General features: G+C 51.7%; 5 protein-coding genes across 5 annotated transcripts; all 5 read right to left on the reverse strand.

Annotated features, from left to right (window-relative positions):
• Positions 1-227: 227 nt before the first annotated feature.
• Positions 228-3,665, reverse strand: LOC134033893 (mucin-5AC; the record flags this gene model as incomplete). The annotated part of the gene is made up of 3 exons (XM_062478178.1): positions 228-995; positions 1,458-2,186; positions 2,718-3,665. Coding segments are annotated over 3 exons (2,445 nt in total), but the record flags the coding sequence as incomplete, so codon positions are not given.
• Positions 3,666-3,698: 33 nt separating this feature from the next.
• LOC134033894 (mucin-5AC-like) lies at positions 3,699-6,788 on the reverse strand (the record flags this gene model as incomplete). The annotated part of the gene is made up of 4 exons (XM_062478179.1): positions 3,699-4,276; positions 4,505-4,826; positions 5,289-5,557; positions 6,353-6,788. Coding segments are annotated over 4 exons (1,605 nt in total), but the record flags the coding sequence as incomplete, so codon positions are not given.
• A 2,553-nt stretch (positions 6,789-9,341) lies between these two features.
• On the reverse strand, positions 9,342-13,244 carry LOC134033895 (mucin-5AC-like; the record flags this gene model as incomplete). The annotated part of the gene is made up of 5 exons (XM_062478180.1): positions 9,342-10,157; positions 10,599-10,926; positions 11,059-11,457; positions 12,061-12,203; positions 12,783-13,244. Coding segments are annotated over 5 exons (2,148 nt in total), but the record flags the coding sequence as incomplete, so codon positions are not given.
• A 1,950-nt stretch (positions 13,245-15,194) lies between these two features.
• LOC134033896 (mucin-5AC-like) lies at positions 15,195-18,428 on the reverse strand (the record flags this gene model as incomplete). Its single annotated transcript, XM_062478181.1, has 3 exons — positions 15,195-16,046; positions 16,425-17,186; positions 17,967-18,428. Coding segments are annotated over 3 exons (2,076 nt in total), but the record flags the coding sequence as incomplete, so codon positions are not given.
• A 1,542-nt stretch (positions 18,429-19,970) lies between these two features.
• On the reverse strand, positions 19,971-20,534 carry LOC134033742 (integumentary mucin C.1-like; the record flags this gene model as incomplete). The annotated part of the gene is made up of 1 exon (XM_062478022.1): positions 19,971-20,534. A coding segment is annotated over one exon (564 nt), but the record flags the coding sequence as incomplete, so codon positions are not given.
• Between the last annotated feature and the right edge of the window lie 296 nt (positions 20,535-20,830).

The following is a 20,830-nucleotide window of genomic DNA, read 5'->3' on the forward strand; positions in this document are numbered from 1 at the left end:
GTAGGAGTGACTGTTGTTGTTATTGGAGCTTCTGTGGTAATTGTAGGTGCAGCTGTGGTTGTAGTGGGAGAAGCTGTTGTTGTTGTTGGAGCGGCTGTTGATGTTGTTGGAGCCTCTGTGTTCGTTGTAGGAGTGGCTGTTGTTGTTGTTGGAGCGTCTGTGGTAGTTGTAGGGCGAGCTGTGGTTGTAGTGGGAGAAGCTGTGGTTGTTGTTGGAGCCTCTGTGCTCGTTGTAGGGGCAGCTGTGGTTGTAGTGGGAGAAGCTGTGGTTGTTGTTGGAGCCTCTGTGCTCGTTGTAGGGGCAGCTGTGGTTGTAGTGGGAGAAGCTGTGGTTGTTGTTGGAGCGTCTGTCGTAGTTGTTGGGGCAGCTGTTGTTGTTGTTGGAACCTCTGTGGTAGTTGTAGGAGTGGCTGTTGTTGTTGTTGGAGCCTCTGTAGTTGGGGCAGCTGTTGATGTTGTTGGACCCTCTGTGGTAGTTGTAGGGCCAGCTGTGGTTGTAGTGGGAGAAGCTGTGGTTGTTGTTGGAGCCTCTGTGCTAGTTGTAGGAGTGGCTGTTGTGGTTATTGGAGCCTCTGTGGTAGTTGTAGGAGTGGCTGTTGTTGTTGTTGGAGCCTCTGTGCTAGTTGTAGGTGTGGCTGTTGTTGTTGTTGGAGCCTCTGTGGTAGTTGTAGGGACAGCTGTGGTTGTAGTGGGAGAAGCTGTGGTTGTTGTTGGAGCATCTGTTGCGTTTATAGGTGCAGCTGATGTTGTAGTGGGAGCACCTTTTGTCGTTGTTGGAACCTCTGTGGTAGTCGTAGGAGTGGCTGTTGTTGGAGTCTCTGTGGTAGTTGTAGGGCCAGCTGGGGTTGTAGTGGGAGAAGCTGTGGTTGTTGTTGGAGCCTCTGTGCTAGTTGTAGGAGTGGCTGTTGTTGTTGTTGTTGGAGCCTCTGTGGTAGTTGTAGGGCCAGCTGTGGTTGTATTGGGAGAAGCTGTGGTTGTTGTTGGAGCCTCTGTGCTCGTTGTAGGGGCAGCTGTGTTTGTAGTGGGAGAAGCTGTGGTTGTTGTCGGAGCGTCTGTGGTAGTTGTAGGGGCAGCTGGGGTTGTAGTGGGAGCGGATGTTGTTGTTGTTGGAGCCTCTGTAGTAGTTGTTAAGGCAACTGTTGTTGTTGTTGGAGCCTCTGTGGTAGTTGTAGTGCCAGCTACGGTTGTAGTGGGAGAAGCTGTGGTTGTTGTTGCAGCCTCTGTGCTAGTTGTAGGAGTGGCTGTTGTGGTTATTGGAGCCTCTGTGGTAGTTGTAGGTGCAGCTGTGGTTGTAGTGGGAGAAGCTGTTGTTGTTGTTGGAGCGGCTGTTGTTGTTGTTGGACCCTCTGTGGTAGTTGTAGGGCCAGCTGTGGTTGTAGTGGGAGAAGCTGTGGTTGTTGTTGGAGCCTCTTTGCTCGTTGTAGGGGCAGCTGTGGTTGTAGTGGGAGAAGCTGTGGTTTTTGTTGGAGCCTCTGTGCTAGTAGTAGGAGTGGCTGTTGTGGTTGTTGGAGCCTCTGTGGTAGTTGTAGGGCCAGCTGTGGTTGAAGTGGGAGAAGCTGTGGTTGTTGTTGGAGCCTCTTTGCTCGTTGTAGGAGTGGCTGTTGTTGTTGGAGCCTCTGTAGTAGTTGTTGGGGCTGCTGTTGTTGTTGTTGGAGCCTCTGTGGTAGTTGTAGGGCCGGCTGTGGTTGTAGTGGGAGAAGCTGTGGTTTTTGTTGGAGCCTCTGTGCTAGTTGTAGGAGTGGCTGATGTTGTTGTTGGAGCCTCTGTGGTAGTTGTAGGGCCAGCTGTGGTTGTAGTAGGAGAAGCTGTGGTTGGTGTTGGAGCCTCTGTTGCGGTTATAGGTGCAGCTGATGTTGTAGTGGGAGCACCTGTTGTAGTTGTAGGTGCAGCTGTGGTTGTAGTGGGAGCAGCTGTTGTCGTTGTTGGAACCTCTGTGGTAGTTGTAGGAGTGGCTGTTGTTGTTGTTGTTGGAGTCTCTGTGGTAGTTGTAAGGCCAGCTGTGGTTGTAGTGGGAGAAGCTGTGGTTGTTGTTGGAGCCTCTGTGCTCGTTGTAGGGGCAGCTGTGTTTGTAGTGGGAGAACCTGTGGTTGTTGTTGGAGCCTCTGTGTTAGTTGAAGGAGTGACTGTTGTTGTTATTGGAGCATCTGTGGTAGTTGTAGGTGCAGCTGTGGTTGTAGTGGGAGAAGCTGTTGTTGTTGTTGGAGCGGCTGTTGTTGTTGTTGGACCCTCTGTGGTAGTTGTAGGGCCAGCTGTGGTTGTAGTGGGAGAAGCTGTGGTTATTGTTGGAGCATCTGCTGCGGTTGTAGGTGCAGCTGATGTTGTAGTGGGAGCACCTGTTGTCGTTGTTGGAACCTCTGTGGTAGTTGTAGGAGTGGCTGTTGTTGTTGTTGGAGTCTCTGTGGTAGTTGTAGGGCCAGCTGGGGTTGTAGTGGGAGAAGCTGTGGTTGTTGTTGGAGCCTCTGTGCTAGTTGTAGGAGTGGCTGTTGTCGTAGTGGGAGAAGCTGTGGTTGTTGTTGGAGTCTCTGTGCTAGTTGTAGGAGTGACTGTTGTTGTTATTGGAGCTTCTGTGGTAATTGTAGGTGCAGCTGTGGTTGTAGTGGGAGAAGCTGTTGTTGTTGTTGGAGCGGCTGTTGATGTTGTTGGACCCTCTGTGGTAGTTGTAGGAGTGGCTGTTGTTGTTGTTGGAGTCTCTGTGGTAGTTGTAGGGCCAGCTGGGGTTGTAGTGGGAGAAGCTGTGGTTGTTGTTGGAGCCTCTGTGCTAGTTGTAGGAGTGGCTGTTGTTGTTGTTGTTGGAGCCTCTGTGGTAGTTGTAGCGCCAGCTGTGGTTGTAGTGGGAGAAGCTGTGGTTGTTGTTGGAGCCTCTGTGCTCGTTGTAGGGGCAGCTGTGTTTGTAGTAGGAGAAGCTGTGGTTGTTGTCGGAGCGTCTGTGGTAGTTGTAGGGTCAGCTGGGGTTGTAGTGGGAGCGGATGTTGTTGTTGTTGGAGCCTCTGTAGTAGTTGTTGGGGCAGCTGTTGTTGTTGTTGGAGCCTCTGTGGTAGTTGTAGGGCCAGCTGTGGTTGTAGTGGGAGAAGCTGTGGTTGTTGTTGGAGCCTCTGTGCTAGTTGTAGGAGTGGCTGTTGTGGTTATTGGAGCCTCTGTGGTAGTTGTAGGTGCAGCTGTGGTTGTAGTGGGAGAAGCTGTTGTTGTTGTTGGACCCTCTGTGGTAGTTGTAGGGCCAGCTGTGGTTGTAGTGGGAGAAGCTGTGGTTGTTGTTGGAGCATCTGCTGCGGTTGTAGGTGCAGCTGATGTTGTAGTGGGAGCACCTGTTGTCGTTGTTGGAACCTCTGTGGTAGTTGTAGGAGTGGCTGTTGTTGTTGTTGGAGTCTCTGTGGTAGTTGTAGGGCCAGCTGGGGTTGTAGTGGGAGAAGCTGTGGTTGTTGTTGGAGCCTCTGTGCTAGTTGTAGGAGTGGCTGTTGTCGTAGTGGGAGAAGCTGTGGTTGTTGTTGGAGTCTCTGTGCTAGTTGTAGGAGTGACTGTTGTTGTTATTTGAGCTTCTGTGGTAATTGTAGGTGCAGCTGTGGTTGTAGTGGGAGAAGCTGTTGTTGTTGTTGGAGCGGCTGTTGATGTTGTTGGAGCCTCTGTGTTCGTTGTAGGAGTGGCTGTTGTTGTTGTTGGAGCGTCTGTGGTAGTTGTAGGGCGAGCTGTGGTTGTAGTGGGAGAAGCTGTGGTTGTTGTTGGAGCCTCTGTGCTCGTTGTAGGGGCAGCTGTGGTTGTAGTGGGAGAAGCTGTGGTTGTTGTTGGAGCCTCTGTGCTCGTTGTAGGGGCAGCTGTGGTTGTAGTGGGAGAAGCTGTGGTTGTTGTTGGAGCGTCTGTCGTAGTTGTTGGCGCAGCTGTTGTTGTTGTTGGAACCTCTGTGGTAGTTGTAGGAGTGGCTGTTGTTGGAGCCTCTGTAGTTGGGGCAGCTGTTGATGTTGTTGGACCCTCTGTGGTAGTTGTAGGTGCAGCTGTGGTTGTAGTGGGAGAAGCTGTGGTTGTTGTTGGAGCCTCTGTGCTAGTTGTAGGAGTGGCTGTTGTTGTTGTTGGAGCCTCTGTGGTAGTTGTAGGGACAGCTGTGGTTGTAGTGGGAGAAGCTGTGGTTGTTGTTGGAGCATCTGTTGCGGTTATAGGTGCAGCTGATGTTGTAGTGGGAGCACCTTTTGTCGTTGTTGGAACCTCTGTGGTAGTCGTAGGAGTGGCTGTTGTTGTTGTTGGAGTCTCTGTGGTAGTTGTAGGGCCAGCTGTGGTTGAAGTGGGAGAAGCTGTGGTTGTTGTTGGAGACTCTGTGTTCGTTGTAGGAGTGGCTGTTGTTGTTGTTGGAGCCTCTGTGCTAGTTGTAGGAGTGGCTGTTGTTGTTGTTGGAGCCTCTGTGCTAGTTGTAGGTGTGGCTGTTGTTGTTGTTGGAGCCTCTGTGGTAGTTGTAGGGACAGCTGTGGTTGTAGTGGGAGAAGCTGTGGTTGTTGTTGGAGCGGCTGTTGTTGTTGTTGGACCCTCTGTGGTAGTTGTAGGGCCAGCTGTGGTTGTAGTGGGAGAAGCTGTGGTTGTTGTTGGAGCATCTGCTGCGGTTGTAGGTGCAGCTGATGTTGTAGTGGGAGCACCTGTTGTCGTTGTCGGAGCGTCTGTGGTAGTTGTAGGGGCAGCTGGGGTTGTAGTGGGAGCGGATGTTGTTGTTGTTGGAGCCTCTGTAGTAGTTGTTAAGGCAACTGTTGTTGTTGTTGGAGCCTCTGTGGTAGTTGTAGTGCCAGCTACGGTTGTAGTGGGAGAAGCTGTGGTTGTTGTTGCAGCCTCTGTGCTAGTTGTAGGAGTGGCTGTTGTGGTTATTGGAGCCTCTGTGGTAGTTGTAGGTGCAGCTGTGGTTGTAGTGGGAGAAGCTGTTGTTGTTGTTGGAGCGGCTGTTGTTGTTGTTGGACCCTCTGTGGTAGTTGTAGGGCCAGCTGTGGTTGTAGTGGGAGAAGCTGTGGTTGTTGTTGGAGCCTCTTTGCTCGTTGTAGGGGCAGCTGTGGTTGTAGTGGGAGAAGCTGTGGTTTTTGTTGGAGCCTCTGTGCTAGTAGTAGGAGTGGCTGTTGTGGTTGTTGGAGCCTCTGTGGTAGTTGTAGGGCCAGCTGTGGTTGAAGTGGGAGAAGCTGTGGTTGTTGTTGGAGCCTCTTTGCTCGTTGTAGGAGTGGCTGTTGTTGTTGGAGCCTCTGTAGTAGTTGTTGGGGCTGCTGTTGTTGTTGTTGGAGCCTCTGTGGTAGTTGTAGGGCCGGCTGTGGTTGTAGTGGGAGAAGCTGTGGTTTTTGTTGGAGCCTCTGTGCTAGTTGTAGGAGTGGCTGATGTTGTTGTTGGAGCCTCTGTGGTAGTTGTAGGGCCAGCTGTGGTTGTAGTAGGAGAAGCTGTGGTTGGTGTTGGAGCCTCTGTTGCGGTTATAGGTGCAGCTGATGTTGTAGTGGGAGCACCTGTTGTAGTTGTAGGTGCAGCTGTGGTTGTAGTGGGAGCAGCTGTTGTCGTTGTTGGAACCTCTGTGGTAGTTGTAGGAGTGGCTGTTGTTGTTGTTGTTGGAGTCTCTGTGGTAGTTGTAAGGCCAGCTGTGGTTGTAGTGGGAGAAGCTGTGGTTGTTGTTGGAGCCTCTGTGCTTGTTGTAGGGGCAGCTGTGTTTGTAGTGGGAGAACCTGTGGTTGTTGTTGGAGCCTCTGTGTTAGTTGAAGGAGTGACTGTTGTTGTTATTGGAGCATCTGTGGTAGTTGTAGGTGCAGCTGTGGTTGTAGTGGGAGAAGCTGTTGTTGTTGTTGGAGCGGCTGTTGTTGTTGTTGGACCCTCTGTGGTAGTTGTAGGGCCAGCTGTGGTTGTAGTGGGAGAAGCTGTGGTTGTTGTTGGAGCATCTGCTGCGGTTGTAGGTGCAGCTGATGTTGTAGTGGGAGCACCTGTTGTCGTTGTTGGAACCTCTGTGGTAGTTGTAGGAGTGGCTGTTGTTGTTGTTGGAGCTTCTGTGGTAATTGTAGGTGCAGCTGTGGTTGTAGTGGGAGAAGCTGTTGTTGTTGTTGGAGCGGCTGTTGATGTTGTTGGACCCTCTGTGGTAGTTGTAGGAGTGGCTGTTGTTGTTGTTGGAGTCTCTGTGGTAGTTGTAGGGCCAGCTGGGGTTGTAGTGGGAGAAGCTGTGGTTGTTGTTGGAGCCTCTGTGCTAGTTGTAGGAGTGGCTGTTGTCGTAGTGGGAGAAGCTGTGGTTGTTGTTGGAGTCTCTGTGCTAGTTGTAGGAGTGACTGTTGTTGTTATTGGAGCTTCTGTGGTAATTGTAGGTGCAGCTGTGGTTGTAGTAGGAGAAGCTGTTGTTGTTGTTGGAGCGGCTGTTGATGTTGTTGGACCCTCTGTGGTAGTTGTAGGAGTGGCTGTTGTTGTTGTTGGAGTCTCTGTGGTAGTTGTAGGGCCAGCTGGGGTTGTAGTGGGAGAAGCTGTGGTTGTTGTTGGAGCCTCTGTGCTAGTTGTAGGAGTGGCTGTTGTTGTTGTTGTTGGAGCCTCTGTGGTAGTTGTAGCGCCAGCTGTGGTTGTAGTGGGAGAAGCTGTGGTTGTTGTTGGAGCCTCTGTGCTCGTTGTAGGGGCAGCTGTGTTTGTAGTAGGAGAAGCTGTGGTTGTTGTCGGAGCGTCTGTGGTAGTTGTAGGGGCAGCTGGGGTTGTAGTGGGAGCGGATGTTGTTGTTGTTGGAGCCTCTGTAGTAGTTGTTGGGGCAGCTGTTGTTGTTGTTGGAGCCTCTGTGGTAGTTGTAGGGCCAGCTGTGGTTGTAGTGGGAGAAGCTGTGGTTGTTGTTGGAGCCTCTGTGCTAGTTGTAGGAGTGGCTGCTGTGGTTATTGGAGCCTCTGTGGTAGTTGTAGGTGCAGCTGTGGTTGTAGTGGGAGAAGCTGTTGTTGTTGTTGGAGCGGCTGTTGTTGTTGTTGGACCCTCTGTGGTAGTTGTAGGGCCAGCTGTGGTTGTAGTGGGAGAAGCTGTGGTTGTTGTTGGAGCCTCTTTGCTCGTTGTAGGGGCAGCTGTGGTTGTAGTGGGAGAAGCTGTGGTTTTTGTTGGAGCCTCTGTGCTAGTTGTAGGAGTGGCTGTTGTGGTTGTTGGAGCCTCTGTGGTAGTTGTAGGGCCAGCTGTGGTTGAAGTGGGAGAAGCTGTGGTTGTTGTTGGAGCCTCTTTACTCGTTGTAGGAGTGGCTGTTGTTGTTGTTGGAGCCTCTGTGCTATTTGTAGGAGTGGCTGATGTTGTTGTTGGAGCCTCTGTGGTAGTTGTAGGGCCAGCTGTGGTTGTAGTAGGAGAAGCTGTGGTTGGTGTTGGAGCCTCTGTTGCGGTTATAGGTGCAGCTGATGTTGTAGTGGGAGCACCTGTTGTAGTTGTAGATGCAGCTGTGGTTGTAGTGGGAGCAGCTGTTGTCGTTGTTGGAACCTCTGTGATAGTTGTAGGAGTGGCTGTTGTTGTTGTTGTTGGAGTCTCTGTGGTAGTTGTAGGGCCAGCTGGGGTTGTAGTGGGAGAAGCTGTGGTTGTTGTTGGAGCCTCTGTGCTAGTTGTAGGAGTGGCTGTTGTTGTTGTTGTTGGAGCCTCTGTGGTAGTTGTAGCGCCAGCTGTGGTTGTAGTGGGAGAAGCTGTGGTTGTTGTTGGAGCCTCTGTGCTCGTTGTAGGGGCAGCTGTGTTTGTAGTAGGAGAAGCTGTGGTTGTTGTCGGAGCGTCTGTGGTAGTTGTAGGGGCAGCTGGGGTTGTAGTGGGAGCGGATGTTGTTGTTGTTGGAGCCTCTGTAGTAGTTGTTGGGGCAGCTGTTGTTGTTGTTGGAGCCTCTGTGGTAGTTGTAGGGCCAGCTGTGGTTGTAGTGGGAGAAGCTGTGGTAGTTGTAGGAGTGGCTGTTGTTGTTGTTGGACCCTCTGTGGTAGTTGTAGGGCCAGCTGTGGTTGTAGTGGGAGAAGCTGTGGTTGTTGTTGGAGCATCTGCTGCGGTTGTAGGTGCAGCTGATGTTGTAGTGGGAGCACCTGTTGTCGTTGTTGGAACCTCTGTGGTAGTTGTAGGAGTGGCTGTTGTTGTTGTTGGAGCTTCTGTGGTAATTGTAGGTGCAGCTGTGGTTGTAGTGGGAGAAGCTGTTGTTGTTGTTGGAGCGGCTGTTGATGTTGTTGGACCCTCTGTGGTAGTTGTAGGAGTGGCTGTTGTTGTTGTTGGAGTCTCTGTGGTAGTTGTAGGGCCAGCTGGGGTTGTAGTGGGAGAAGCTGTGGTTGTTGTTGGAGCCTCTGTGATAGTTGTAGGAGTGGCTGTTGTTGTTGTTGTTGGAGCCTCTGTGGTAGTTGTAGCGCCAGCTGTGGTTGTAGTGGGAGAAGCTGTGGTTGTTGTTGGAGCCTCTGTGCTCGTTGTAGGGGCAGCTGTGTTTGTAGTAGGAGAAGCTGTGGTTGTTGTCGGAGCGTCTGTGGTAGTTGTAGGGGCAGCTGGGGTTGTAGTGGGAGCGGATGTTGTTGTTGTTGGAGCCTCTGTAGTAGTTGTTGGGGCAGCTGTTGTTGTCGTTGGAGCCTCTGTGGTAGTTGTAGGGCCAGCTGTGGTTGTAGTGGGAGAAGCTGTGGTTGTTGTTGGAGCCTCTGTGCTAGTTGTAGGAGTGGCTGTTGTGGTTATTGGAGCCTCTGTGGTAGTTGTAGGTGCAGCTGTGGTTGTAGTGGGAGAAGCTGTTGTTGTTGTTGGAGCGGCTCTTGTTGTTGTTTGACCCTCTGTGGTAGTTGTAGGGCCAGCTGTGGTTGTAGTGGGAGAAGCTGTGGTTGTTGTTCGAGCCTCTGTGCTCGTTGTAGGGGCAGCTGTGGTTGTCGTGGGAGAAGCTGTGGTTTTTGTTGGAGCCTCTGTGCTAGTTGTAGGAGTGACTGTTGTTGTTATTGGAGCTTCTGTGGTAATTGTAGGTGCAGCTGTGGTTGTAGTGGGAGAAGCTGTTGTTGTTGTTGGAGCGGCTGTTGATGTTGTTGGACCCTCTGTGGTAGTTGTAGGAGTGGCTGTTGTTGTTGTTGGAGTCTCTGTGGTAGTTGTAGGGCCAGCTGGGGTTGTAATGGGAGAAGCTGTGGTTGTTGTTGGAGACTCTGTGTTCGTTGTAGGAGTGGCTGTTGTTGTTGTTGGAGCCTCTGTGCTAGTTGTAGGAGTGGCTGTTGTTGTTGTTGGAGCCTCTGTGCTAGTTGTAGGTGTGGCTGTTGTTGTTGTTGGAGCCTCTGTGGTAGTTGTAGGGACAGCTGTGGTTGTAGTGGGAGAAGCTGTGGTTGTTGTTGGAGGATCTGTTGCGGTTATAGGTGCAGCTGATGTTGTAGTGGGAGCACCTTTTGTCGTTGTTGGAGCCTCTGTGCTCGTTGTAGGGGCAGCTGTGTTTGTAGTAGGAGAAGCTGTGGTTGTTGTCGGAGCGTCTGTGGTAGTTGTAGGGGCAGCTGGGGTTGTAGTGGGAGCGGATGTTGTTGTTGTTGGAGCCTCTGTAGTAGTTGTTGGGGCAGCTGTTGTTGTTGTTGGAGCCTCTGTGGTAGTTGTAGGGCCAGCTGTGGTTGTAGTGGGAGAAGCTGTGGTAGTTGTAGGAGTGGCTGTTGTTGTTGTTGGACCCTCTGTGGTAGTTGTAGGGCCAGCTGTGGTTGTAGTGGGAGAAGCTGTGGTTGTTGTTGGAGCATCTGCTGCGGTTGTAGGTGCAGCTGATGTTGTAGTGGGAGCACCTGTTGTCGTTGTTGGAACCTCTGTGGTAGTTGTAGGAGTGGCTGTTGTTGTTGTTGGAGCTTCTGTGGTAATTGTAGGAGTGGCTGTTGTTGTTGTTGGAGCCTCTGTGCTAGTTGTAGGAGTGGCTGTTGTTGTTGTTGGAGCCTCTGTGCTAGTTGTAGGTGTGGCTGTTGTTGTTGTTGGAGCCTCTGTGGTAGTTGTAGGGCCAGCTGGGGTTGTAGTGGGAGAAGCTGTGGTTGTTGTTGGAGCCTCTGTGCTAGTTGTAGGAGTGGCTGTTGTTGTTGTTGTTGGAGCCTCTGTGGTAGTTGTAGCGCCAGCTGTGGTTGTAGTGGGAGAAGCTGTGGTTGTTGTTGGAGCCTCTGTGCTCGTTGTAGGGGCAGCTGTGTTTGTAGTAGGAGAAGCTGTGGTTGTTGTCGGAGCGTCTGTGGTAGTTGTAGGGGCAGCTGGGGTTGTAGTGGGAGCGGATGTTGTTGTTGTTGGAGCCTCTGTAGTAGTTGTTGGGGCAGCTGTTGTTGTCGTTGGAGCCTCTGTGGTAGTTGTAGGGCCAGCTGTGGTTGTAGTGGGAGAAGCTGTGGTTGTTGTTGGAGCCTCTGTGCTAGTTGTAGGAGTGGCTGTTGTGGTTATTGGAGCCTCTGTGGTAGTTGTAGGTGCAGCTGTGGTTGTAGTGGGAGAAGCTGTTGTTGTTGTTGGAGCGGCTGTTGTTGTTGTTTGACCCTCTGTGGTAGTTGTAGGGCCAGCTGTGGTTGTAGTGGGAGAAGCTGTGGTTGTTGTTCGAGCCTCTGTGCTCGTTGTAGGGGCAGCTGTGGTTGTCGTGGGAGAAGCTGTGGTTTTTGTTGGAGCCTCTGTGCTAGTTGTAGGAGTGACTGTTGTTGTTATTGGAGCTTCTGTGGTAATTGTAGGTGCAGCTGTGGTTGTAGTGGGAGAAGCTGTTGTTGTTGTTGGAGCGGCTGTTGATGTTGTTGGACCCTCTGTGGTAGTTGTAGGAGTGGCTGTTGTTGTTGTTGGAGTCTCTGTGGTAGTTGTAGGGCCAGCTGGGGTTGTAGTGGGAGAAGCTGTGGTTGTTGTTGGAGACTCTGTGTTCGTTGTAGGAGTGGCTGTTGTTGTTGTTGGAGCCTCTGTGCTAGTTGTAGGAGTGGCTGTTGTTGTTGTTGGAGCCTCTGTGCTAGTTGTAGGTGTGGCTGTTGTTGTTGTTGGAGCCTCTGTGGTAGTTGTAGGGACAGCTGTGGTTGTAGTGGGAGAAGCTGTGGTTGTTGTTGGAGGATCTGTTGCGGTTATAGGTGCAGCTGATGTTGTAGTGGGAGCACCTTTTGTCGTTGTTGGAACCTCTGTGGTAGTCGTAGGAGTGGCTGTTGTTGGAGTCTCTGTGGTAGTTGTAGGGCCAGCTGGGGTTGTAGTGGGAGAAGCTGTGGTTGTTGTTGGAGCCTCTGTGCTAGTTGTAGGAGTGGCTGTTGTTGTTGTTGTTGGAGCCTCTGTGGTAGTTGTAGGGCCAGCTGTGGTTGTATTGGGAGAAGCTGTGGTTGTTGTTGGAGCCTCTGTGCTCGTTGTAGGGGCAGCTGTGTTTGTAGTGGGAGAAGCTGTGGTTGTTGTCGGAGCGTCTGTGGTAGTTGTAGGGGCAGCTGGGGTTGTAGTGGGAGCGGATGTTGTTGTTGTTGGAGCCTCTGTAGTAGTTGTTAAGGCAACTGTTGTTGTTGTTGGAGCCTCTGTGGTAGTTGTAGTGCCAGCTACGGTTGTAGTGGGAGAAGCTGTGGTTGTTGTTGCAGCCTCTGTGCTAGTTGTAGGAGTGGCTGTTGTGGTTATTGGAGCCTCTGTGGTAGTTGTAGGTGCAGCTGTGGTTGTAGTGGGAGAAGCTGTTGTTGTTGTTGGAGCGGCTGTTGTTGTTGTTGGACCCTCTGTGGTAGTTGTAGGGCCAGCTGTGGTTGTAGTGGGAGAAGCTGTGGTTGTTGTTGGAGCCTCTTTGCTCGTTGTAGGGGCAGCTGTGGTTGTAGTGGGAGAAGCTGTGGCTTTTGTTGGAGCCTCTGTGCTAGTAGTAGGAGTGGCTGTTGTGGTTGTTGGAGCCTCTGTGGTAGTTGTAGGGCCAGCTGTGGTTGAAGTGGGAGAAGCTGTGGTTGTTGTTGGAGCCTCTTTGCTCGTTGTAGGAGTGGCTGTTGTTGTTGGAGCCTCTGTAGTAGTTGTTGGGGCTGCTGTTGTTGTTGTTGGAGCCTCTGTGGTAGTTGTAGGGCCGGCTGTGGTTGTAGTGGGAGAAGCTGTGGTTTTTGTTGGAGCCTCTGTGCTAGTTGTAGGAGTGGCTGATGTTGTTGTTGGAGCCTCTGTGGTAGTTGTAGGGCCAGCTGTGGTTGTAGTAGGAGAAGCTGTGGTTGGTGTTGGAGCCTCTGTTGCGGTTATAGGTGCAGCTGATGTTGTAGTGGGAGCACCTGTTGTAGTTGTAGGTGCAGCTGTGGTTGTAGTGGGAGCAGCTGTTGTTGTTGTTGGAACCTCTGTGGTAGTTGTAGGAGTGGCTGTTGTTGTTGTTGTTGGAGTCTCTGTGGTAGTTGTAAGGCCAGCTGTGGTTGTAGTGGGAGAAGCTGTGGTTGTTGTTGGAGCCTCTGTGCTCGTTGTAGGGGCAGCTGTGTTTGTAGTGGGAGAACCTGTGGTTGTTGTTGGAGCCTCTGTGTTAGTTGAAGGAGTGACTGTTGTTGTTATTGGAGCATCTGTGGTAGTTGTAGGTGCAGCTGTGGTTGTAGTGGGAGAAGCTGTTGTTGTTGTTGGAGCGGCTGTTGTTGTTGTTGGACCCTCTGTGGTAGTTGTAGGGCCAGCTGTGGTTGTAGTGGGAGAAGCTGTGGTTGTTGTTGGAGCATCTGCTGCGGTTGTAGGTGCAGCTGATGTTGTAGTGGGAGCACCTGTTGTCGTTGTTGGAACCTCTGTGGTAGTTGTAGGAGTGGCTGTTGTTGTTGTTGGAGTCTCTGTGGTAGTTGTAGGGCCAGCTGGGGTTGTAGTGGGAGAAGCTGTGGTTGTTGTTGGAGCCTCTGTGCTAGTTGTAGGAGTGGCTGTTGTCGTAGTGGGAGAAGCTGTGGTTGTTGTTGGAGTCTCTGTGCTAGTTGTAGGAGTGACTGTTGTTGTTATTGGAGCTTCTGTGGTAATTGTAGGTGCAGCTGTGGTTGTAGTGGGAGAAGCTGTTGTTGTTGTTGGAGCGGCTGTTGATGTTGTTGGACCCTCTGTGGTAGTTGTAGGAGTGGCTGTTGTTGTTGTTGGAGTCTCTGTGCTAGTTGTAGGGCCAGCTGGGGTTGTAGTGGGAGAAGCTGTGGTTGTTGTTGGAGCCTCTGTGCTAGTTGTAGGATTGGCTGTTGTTGTTGTTGTTGGAGCCTCTGTGGTAGTTGTAGCGCCAGCTGTGGTTGTAGTGGGAGAAGCTGTGGTTGTTGTTGGAGCCTCTGTGCTCGTTGTAGGGGCAGCTGTGTTTGTAGTAGGAGAAGCTGTGGTTGTTGTCGGAGCGTCTGTGGTAGTTGTAGGGTCAGCTGGGGTTGTAGTGGGAGCGGATGTTGTTGTTGTTGGAGCCTCTGTAGTAGTTGTTGGGGCAGCTGTTGTTGTTGTTGGAGCCTCTGTGGTTGTTGTAGGGCCAGCTGTGGTTGTAGTGGGAGAAGCTGTGGTTGTTGTTGGAGCCTCTGTGCTAGTTGTAGGAGTGGCTGTTGTGGTTATTGGAGCCTCTGTGGTAGTTGTAGGTGCAGCTGTGGTTGTAGTGGGAGAAGCTGTTGTTGTTGTTGGAGCGGCTGTTGTTGTTGTTGGACCCTCTGTGGTAGTTGTAGGGCCAGCTGTGGTTGTAGTGGGAGAAGCTGTGGTTGTTGTTGGAGCATCTGCTGCGGTTGTAGGTGCAGCTGATGTTGTAGTGGGAGCACCTGTTGTCGTTGTTGGAACCTCTGTGGTAGTTGTAGGAGTGGCTGTTGTTGTTGTTGGAGTCTCTGTGGTAGTTGTAGGGCCAGCTGGGGTTGTAGTGGGAGAAGCTGTGGTTGTTGTTGGAGCCTCTGTGCTAGTTGTAGGAGTGGCTGTTGTCGTAGTGGGAGAAGCTGTGGTTGTTGTTGGAGTCTCTGTGCTAGTTGTAGGAGTGACTGTTGTTGTTATTGGAGCTTCTGTGGTAATTGTAGGTGCAGCTGTGGTTGTAGTGGGAGAAGCTGTTGTTGTTGTTGGAGCGGCTGTTGATGTTGTTGGACCCTCTGTGGTAGTTGTAGGAGTGGCTGTTGTTGTTGTTGGAGTCTCTGTGGTAGTTGTAGGGCCAGCTAAGGTTGTAGTGGGAGAAGCTGTGGTTGTTGTTGGAGCCTCTGTGCTAGTTGTAGGAGTGGCTGTTGTTGTTGTTGTTGGAGCCTCTGTGGTAGTTGTAGCGCCAGCTGTGGTTGTAGTGGGAGAAGCTGTGGTTGTTGTTGGAGCCTCTGTGCTCGTTGTAGGGGCAGCTGTGTTTGTAGTAGGAGAAGCTGTGGTTGTTGTCGGAGCGTCTGTGGTAGTTGTAGGGGCAGCTGGGGTTGTAGTGGGAGCGGATGTTGTTGTTGTTGGACCCTCTGTGGTAGTTGTAGGGCCAGCTGTGGTTGTAGTGGGAGAAGCTGTGGTTGTTGTTGGAGCATCTGCTGCGGTTGTAGGTGCAGCTGATGTTGTAGTGGGAGCACCTGTTGTCGTTGTTGGAACCTCTGTGGTAGTTGTAGGAGTGGCTGTTGTTGTTGTTGGAGTCTCTGTGGTAGTTGTAGGGCCAGCTGGGGTTGTAGTGGGAGAAGCTGTGGTTGTTGTTGGAGCCTCTGTGCTAGTTGTAGGAGTGGCTGTTGTCGTAGTGGGAGAAGCTGTGGTTGTTGTTGGAGTCTCTGTGCTAGTTGTAGGAGTGACTGTTGTTGTTATTGGAGCTTCTGTGGTAATTGTAGGTGCAGCTGTGGTTGTAGTGGGAGAAGCTGTTGTTGTTGTTGGAGCGGCTGTTGATGTTGTTGGACCCTCTGTGGTAGTTGTAGGAGTGGCTGTTGTTGTTGTTGGAGTCTCTGTGGTAGTTGTAGGGCCAGCTGGGGTTGTAGTGGGAGAAGCTGTGGTTGTTGTTGGAGCCTCTGTGCTAGTTGTAGGAGTGGCTGTTGTTGTTGTTGTTGGAGCCTCTGTGCTAGTTGTAGCGCCAGCTGTGGTTGTAGTGGGAGAAGCTGTGGTTGTTGTTGGAGCCTCTGTGCTCGTTGTAGGGGCAGCTGTGTTTGTAGTAGGAGAAGCTGTGGTTGTTGTCGGAGCGTCTGTGGTAGTTGTAGGGGCAGCTGGGGTTGTAGTGGGAGCGGATGTTGTTGTTGTTGGAGCCTCTGTAGTAGTTGTTGGGGCAGCTGTTGTTGTTGTTGGAGCCTCTGTGGTAGTTGTAGGGCCAGCTGTGGTTGTAGTGGGAGAAGCTGTGGTTGTTGTTGGAGCCTCTGTGCTAGTTGTAGGAGTGGCTGCTGTGGTTATTGGAGCCTCTGTGGTAGTTGTAGGTGCAGCTGTGGTTGTAGTGGGAGAAGCTGTTGTTGTTGTTGGAGCGGCTGTTGTTTTTGTTGGACCCTCTGTGGTAGTTGTAGGGCCAGCTGTGGTTGTAGCGGGAGAAGCTGTGGTTGTTGTTGGAGCCTCTTTGCTCGTTGTAGGGGCAGCTGTGGTTGTAGTGGGAGAAGCTGTGGTTTTTGTTGGAGCCTCTGTGCTAGTTGTAGGAGTGGCTGTTGTGGTTGTTGGAGCCTCTGTGGTAGTTGTAGGGCCAGCTGTGGTTGAAGTGGGAGAAGCTGTGGTTGTTGTTGGAGCCTCTTTGCTCGTTGTAGGAGTGGCTGTTGTTGTTGTTGGAGCCTCTGTGCTAGTTGTAGGAGTGGCTGATGTTGTTGTTGGAGCCTCTGTGGTAGTTGTAGGGCCAGCTGTGGTTGTAGTAGGAGAAGCTGTGGTTGGTGTTGGAGCCTCTGTTGCGGTTATAGGTGCAGCTGATGTTGTAGTGGGAGCACCTGTTGTAGTTGTAGATGCAGCTGTGGTTGTTGTTGGAGCGGCTGTTGATGTTGTTGGACCCTCTGTGGTAGTTGTAGGAGTGGCTGTTGTTGTTGTTGGAGTCTCTGTGGTAGTTGTAGGGCCAGCTGGGGTTGTAGTGGGAGAAGCTGTGGTTGTTGTTGGAGCCTCTGTGCTAGTTGTAGGAGTGGCTGTTGTTGTTGTTGTTGGAGCCTCTGTGCTAGTTGTAGCGCCAGCTGTGGTTGTAGTGGGAGAAGCTGTGGTTGTTGTTGGAGCCTCTGTGCTCGTTGTAGGGGCAGCTGTGTTTGTAGTAGGAGAAGCTGTGGTTGTTGTCGGAGCGTCTGTGGTAGTTGTAGGGGCAGCTGGGGTTGTAGTGGGAGCGGATGTTGTTGTTGTTGGAGCCTCTGTAGTAGTTGTTGGGGCAGCTGTTGTTGTTGTTGGAGCCTCTGTGGTAGTTGTAGGGCCAGCTGTGGTTGTAGTGGGAGAAGCTGTGGTTGTTGTTGGAGCCTCTGTGCTAGTTGTAGGAGTGGCTGCTGTGGTTATTGGAGCCTCTGTGGTAGTTGTAGGTGCAGCTGTGGTTGTAGTGGGAGAAGCTGTTGTTGTTGTTGGAGCGGCTGTTGTTTTTGTTGGACCCTCTGTGGTAGTTGTAGGGCCAGCTGTGGTTGTAGCGGGAGAAGCTGTGGTTGTTGTTGGAGCCTCTTTGCTCGTTGTAGGGGCAGCTGTGGTTGTAGTGGGAGAAGCTGTGGTTTTTGTTGGAGCCTCTGTGCTAGTTGTAGGAGTGGCTGTTGTGGTTGTTGGAGCCTCTGTGGTAGTTGTAGGGCCAGCTGTGGTTGAAGTGGCAGAAGCTGTGGTTGTTGTTGGAGCCTCTTTGCTCGTTGTAGGAGTGGCTGTTGTTGTTGTTGGAGCCTCTGTGCTAGTTGTAGGAGTGGCTGATGTTGTTGTTGGAGCCTCTGTGGTAGTTGTAGGGCCAGCTGTGGTTGTAGTAGGAGAAGCTGTGGTTGGTGTTGGAGCCTCTGTTGCGGTTATAGGTGCAGCTGATGTTGTAGTGGGAGCACCTGTTGTAGTTGTAGATGCAGCTGTGGTTGTAGTGGGAGCAGCTGTTGTCGTTGTTGGAACCTCTGTGGTAGTTGTAGGAGTGGCTGTTGTTGTTGTTGTTGGAGTCTCTGTGGTAGTTGTAGGGCCAGCTAAGGTTGTAGTGGGAGAAGCTGTGGTTGTTGTTGGAGCCTCTGTGCTAGTTGTAGGAGTGGCTGTTGTTGTTGTTGTTGGAGCCTCTGTGGTAGTTGTAGCGCCAGCTGTGGTTGTAGTGGGAGAAGCTGTGGTTGTTGTTGGAGCCTCTGTGCTCGTTGTAGGGGCAGCTGTGTTTGTAGTAGGAGAAGCTGTGGTTGTTGTCGGAGCGTCTGTGGTAGTTGTAGGGGCAGCTGGGGTTGTAGTGGGAGCGGATGTTGTTGTTGTTGGAGCCTCTGTAGTAGTTGTTGGGGCAGCTGTTGTTGTTGTTGGAGCCTCTGTGGTAGTTGTAGGGCCAGCTGTGGTTGTAGTGGGAGAAGCTGTGGTAGTTGTAGGAGTGGCTGTTGTTGTTGTTGGAGTCTCTGTGGTAGTTGTAGGGCCAGCTGGAGTTGTAGTGGGAGAAGCTGTGGTTGTTGTTGGAGCCTCTGTGCTAGTTGTAGGAGTGGCTGTTGTCGTAGTGGGAGAAGCTGTGGTTGTTGTTGGAGTCTCTGTGCTAGTTGTAGGAGTGACTGTTGTTGTTATTGGAGCTTCTGTGGTAATTGTAGGTGCAGCTGTGGTTGTAGTGGGAGAAGCTGTTGTTGTTGTTGGAGCGGCTGTTGATGTTGTTGGACCCTCTGTGGTAGTTGTAGGAGTGGCTGTTGTTGTTGTTGGAGTCTCTGTGGTAGTTGTAGGGCCAGCTGGGGTTGTAGTGGGAGAAGCTGTGGTTGTTGTTGGAGCCTCTGTGCTAGTTGTAGGAGTGGCTGTTGTTGTTGTTGTTGGAGCCTCTGTGGTAGTTGTAGCGCCAGCTGTGGTTGTAGTGGGAGAAGCTGTGGTTGTTGTTGGAGCCTCTGTGCTCGTTGTAGGGGCAGCTGTGTTTGTAGTAGGAGAAGCTGTGGTTGTTGTCGGAGCGTCTGTGGTAGTTGTAGGGGCAGCTGGGGTTGTAGTGGGAGCGGATGTTGTTGTTGTTGGAGCCTCTGTAGTAGTTGTTGGGGCAGCTGTTGTTGTTGTTGGAGCCTCTGTGGTAGTTGTAGGGCCAGCTGTGGTTGTAGTGGGAGAAGCTGTGGTTGTTGTTGGAGCCTCTGTGCTAGTTGTAGGAGTGGCTGTTGTGGTTATTGGAGCCTCTGTGGTAGTTGTAGGTGCAGCTGTGGTTGTAGTGGGAGAAGCTGTTGTTGTTGTTGGAGCGGCTGTTGTTGTTGTTTGACCCTCTGTGGTAGTTGTAGGGCCAGCTGTGGTTGTAGTGGGAGAAGCTGTGGTTGTTGTTCGAGCCTCTGTGCTCGTTGTAGGGGCAGCTGTGGTTGTCGTGGGAGAAGCTGTGGTTTTTGTTGGAGCCTCTGTGCTAGTTGTAGGAGTGACTGTTGTTGTTATTGGAGCTTCTGTGGTAATTGTAGGTGCAGCTGTGGTTGTAGTGGGAGAAGCTGTTGTTGTTGTTGGAGCGGCTGTTGATGTTGTTGGACCCTCTGTGGTAGTTGTAGGAGTGGCTGTTGTTGTTGTTGGAGTCTCTGTGGTAGTTGTAGGGCCAGCTGGGGTTGTAGTGGGAGAAGCTGTGGTTGTTGTTGGAGCCTCTGTGCTAGTTGTAGGAGTGGCTGTTGTTGTTGTTGTTGGAGCCTCTGTGGTAGTTGTAGCGCCAGCTGTGGTTGTAGTGGGAGAAGCTGTGGTTGTTGTTGGAGCCTCTGTGCTCGTTGTAGGGGCAGCTGTGTTTGTAGTAGGAGAAGCTGTGGTTGTTGTCGGAGCGTCTGTGGTAGTTGTAGGGGCAGCTGGGGTTGTAGTGGGAGCGGATGTTGTTGTTGTTGGAGCCTCTGTAGTAGTTGTTGGGGCAGCTGTTGTTGTTGTTGGAGCCTCTGTGGTAGTTGTAGGGCCAGCTGTGGTTGTAGTGGGAGAAGCTGTGGTAGTTGTAGGAGTGGCTGTTGTTGTTGTTGGAGTCTCTGTGGTAGTTGTAGGGCCAGCTGGAGTTGTAGTGGGAGAAGCTGTGGTTGTTGTTGGAGCCTCTGTGCTAGTTGTAGGAGTGGCTGTTGTCGTAGTGGGAGAAGCTGTGGTTGTTGTTGGAGTCTCTGTGCTAGTTGTAGGAGTGACTGTTGTTGTTATTGGAGCTTCTGTGGTAATTGTAGGTGCAGCTGTGGTTGTAGTGGGAGAAGCTGTTGTTGTTGTTGGAGCGGCTGTTGATGTTGTTGGACCCTCTGTGGTAGTTGTAGGAGTGGCTGTTGTTGTTGTTGGAGTCTCTGTGGTAGTTGTAGGGCCAGCTGGGGTTGTAGTGGGAGAAGCTGTGGTTGTTGTTGGAGCCTCTGTGCTAGTTGTAGGAGTGGCTGTTGTTGTTGTTGTTGGAGCCTCTGTGGTAGTTGTAGCGCCAGCTGTGGTTGTAGTGGGAGAAGCTGTGGTTGTTGTTGGAGCCTCTGTGCTCGTTGTAGGGGCAGCTGTGTTTGTAGTAGGAGAAGCTGTGGTTGTTGTCGGAGCGTCTGTGGTAGTTGTAGGGGCAGCTGGGGTTGTAGTGGGAGCGGATGTTGTTGTTGTTGGAGCCTCTGTAGTAGTTGTTGGGGCAGCTGTTGTTGTTGTTGGAGCCTCTGTGGTAGTTGTAGGGCCAGCTGTGGTTGTAGTGGGAGAAGCTGTGGTTGTTGTTGGAGCCTCTGTGCTAGTTGTAGGAGTGGCTGTTGTGGTTATTGGAGCCTCTGTGGTAGTTGTAGGTGCAGCTGTGGTTGTAGTGGGAGAAGCTGTTGTTGTTGTTGGAGCGGCTGTTGTTGTTGTTTGACCCTCTGTGGTAGTTGTAGGGCCAGCTGTGGTTGTAGTGGGAGAAGCTGTGGTTGTTGTTCGAGCCTCTGTGCTCGTTGTAGGGGCAGCTGTGGTTGTCGTGGGAGAAGCTGTGGTTTTTGTTGGAGCCTCTGTGCTAGTTGTAGGAGTGACTGTTGTTGTTATTGGAGCTTCTGTGGTAATTGTAGGTGCAGCTGTGGTTGTAGTGGGAGAAGCTGTTGTTGTTGTTGGAGCGGCTGTTGATGTTGTTGGACCCTCTGTGGTAGTTGTAGGAGTGGCTGTTGTTGTTGTTGGAGTCTCTGTGGTAGTTGTAGGGCCAGCTGGGGTTGTAGTGGGAGAAGCTGTGGTTGTTGTTGGAGCCTCTGTGCTAGTTGTAGGAGTGGCTGTTGTTGTTGTTGTTGGAGCCTCTGTGGTAGTTGTAGCGCCAGCTGTGGTTGTAGTGGGAGAAGCTGTGGTTGTTGTTGGAGCCTCTGTGCTCGTTGTAGGGGCAGCTGTGTTTGTAGTAGGAGAAGCTGTGGTTGTTGTCGGAGCGTCTGTGGTAGTTGTAGGGGCAGCTGGGGTTGTAGTGGGAGCGGATGTTGTTGTTGTTGGAGCCTCTGTAGTAGTTGTTGGGGCAGCTGTTGTTGTTGTTGGAGCCTCTGTGGTAGTTGTAGGGCCAGCTGTGGTTGTAGTGGGAGAAGCTGTGGTAGTTGTAGGAGTGGCTGTTGTTGTTGTTGGAGTCTCTGTGGTAGTTGTAGGGCCAGCTGGAGTTGTAGTGGGAGAAGCTGTGGTTGTTGTTGGAGCCTCTGTGCTAGTTGTAGGAGTGGCTGTTGTCGTAGTGGGAGAAGCTGTGGTTCTTGTAGGAGTCTCTGTGCTAGTTGTAGGAGTGACTGTTGTTGTTATTGGAGCTTCTGTGGTAATTGTAGGTGCAGCTGTGGTTGTAGTGGGAGAAGCTGTTGTTGTTGGAGCGGCTGTTGATGTTGTTGGACCCTCTGTGGTAGTTGTAGGAGTGGCTGTTGTTGTTGTTGGAGTCTCTGTGCTCGTTGTAGGGGCAGCTGTGGTTGTCGTGGGAGAAGCTGTGGTTTTTGTTGGAGCCTCTGTGCTAGTTGTAGGAGTGACTGTTGTTGTTATTGGAGCTTCTGTGGTAATTGTAGGTGCAGCTGTGGTTGTAGTGGGAGAAGCTGTTGTTGTTGTTGGAGCGGCTGTTGATGTTGTTGGACCCTCTGTGGTAGTTGTAGGAGTGGCTGTTGTTGTTGTTGGAGTCTCTGTGGTAGTTGTAGGGCCAGCTGGGGTTGTAGTGGGAGAAGCTGTGGTTG

This window comes from Osmerus eperlanus, chromosome 14, assembly GCF_963692335.1.
Source record: "Osmerus eperlanus chromosome 14, fOsmEpe2.1, whole genome shotgun sequence".
In the NCBI taxonomy this organism is placed as follows: Eukaryota; Metazoa; Chordata; class Actinopteri; order Osmeriformes; family Osmeridae; genus Osmerus; species Osmerus eperlanus.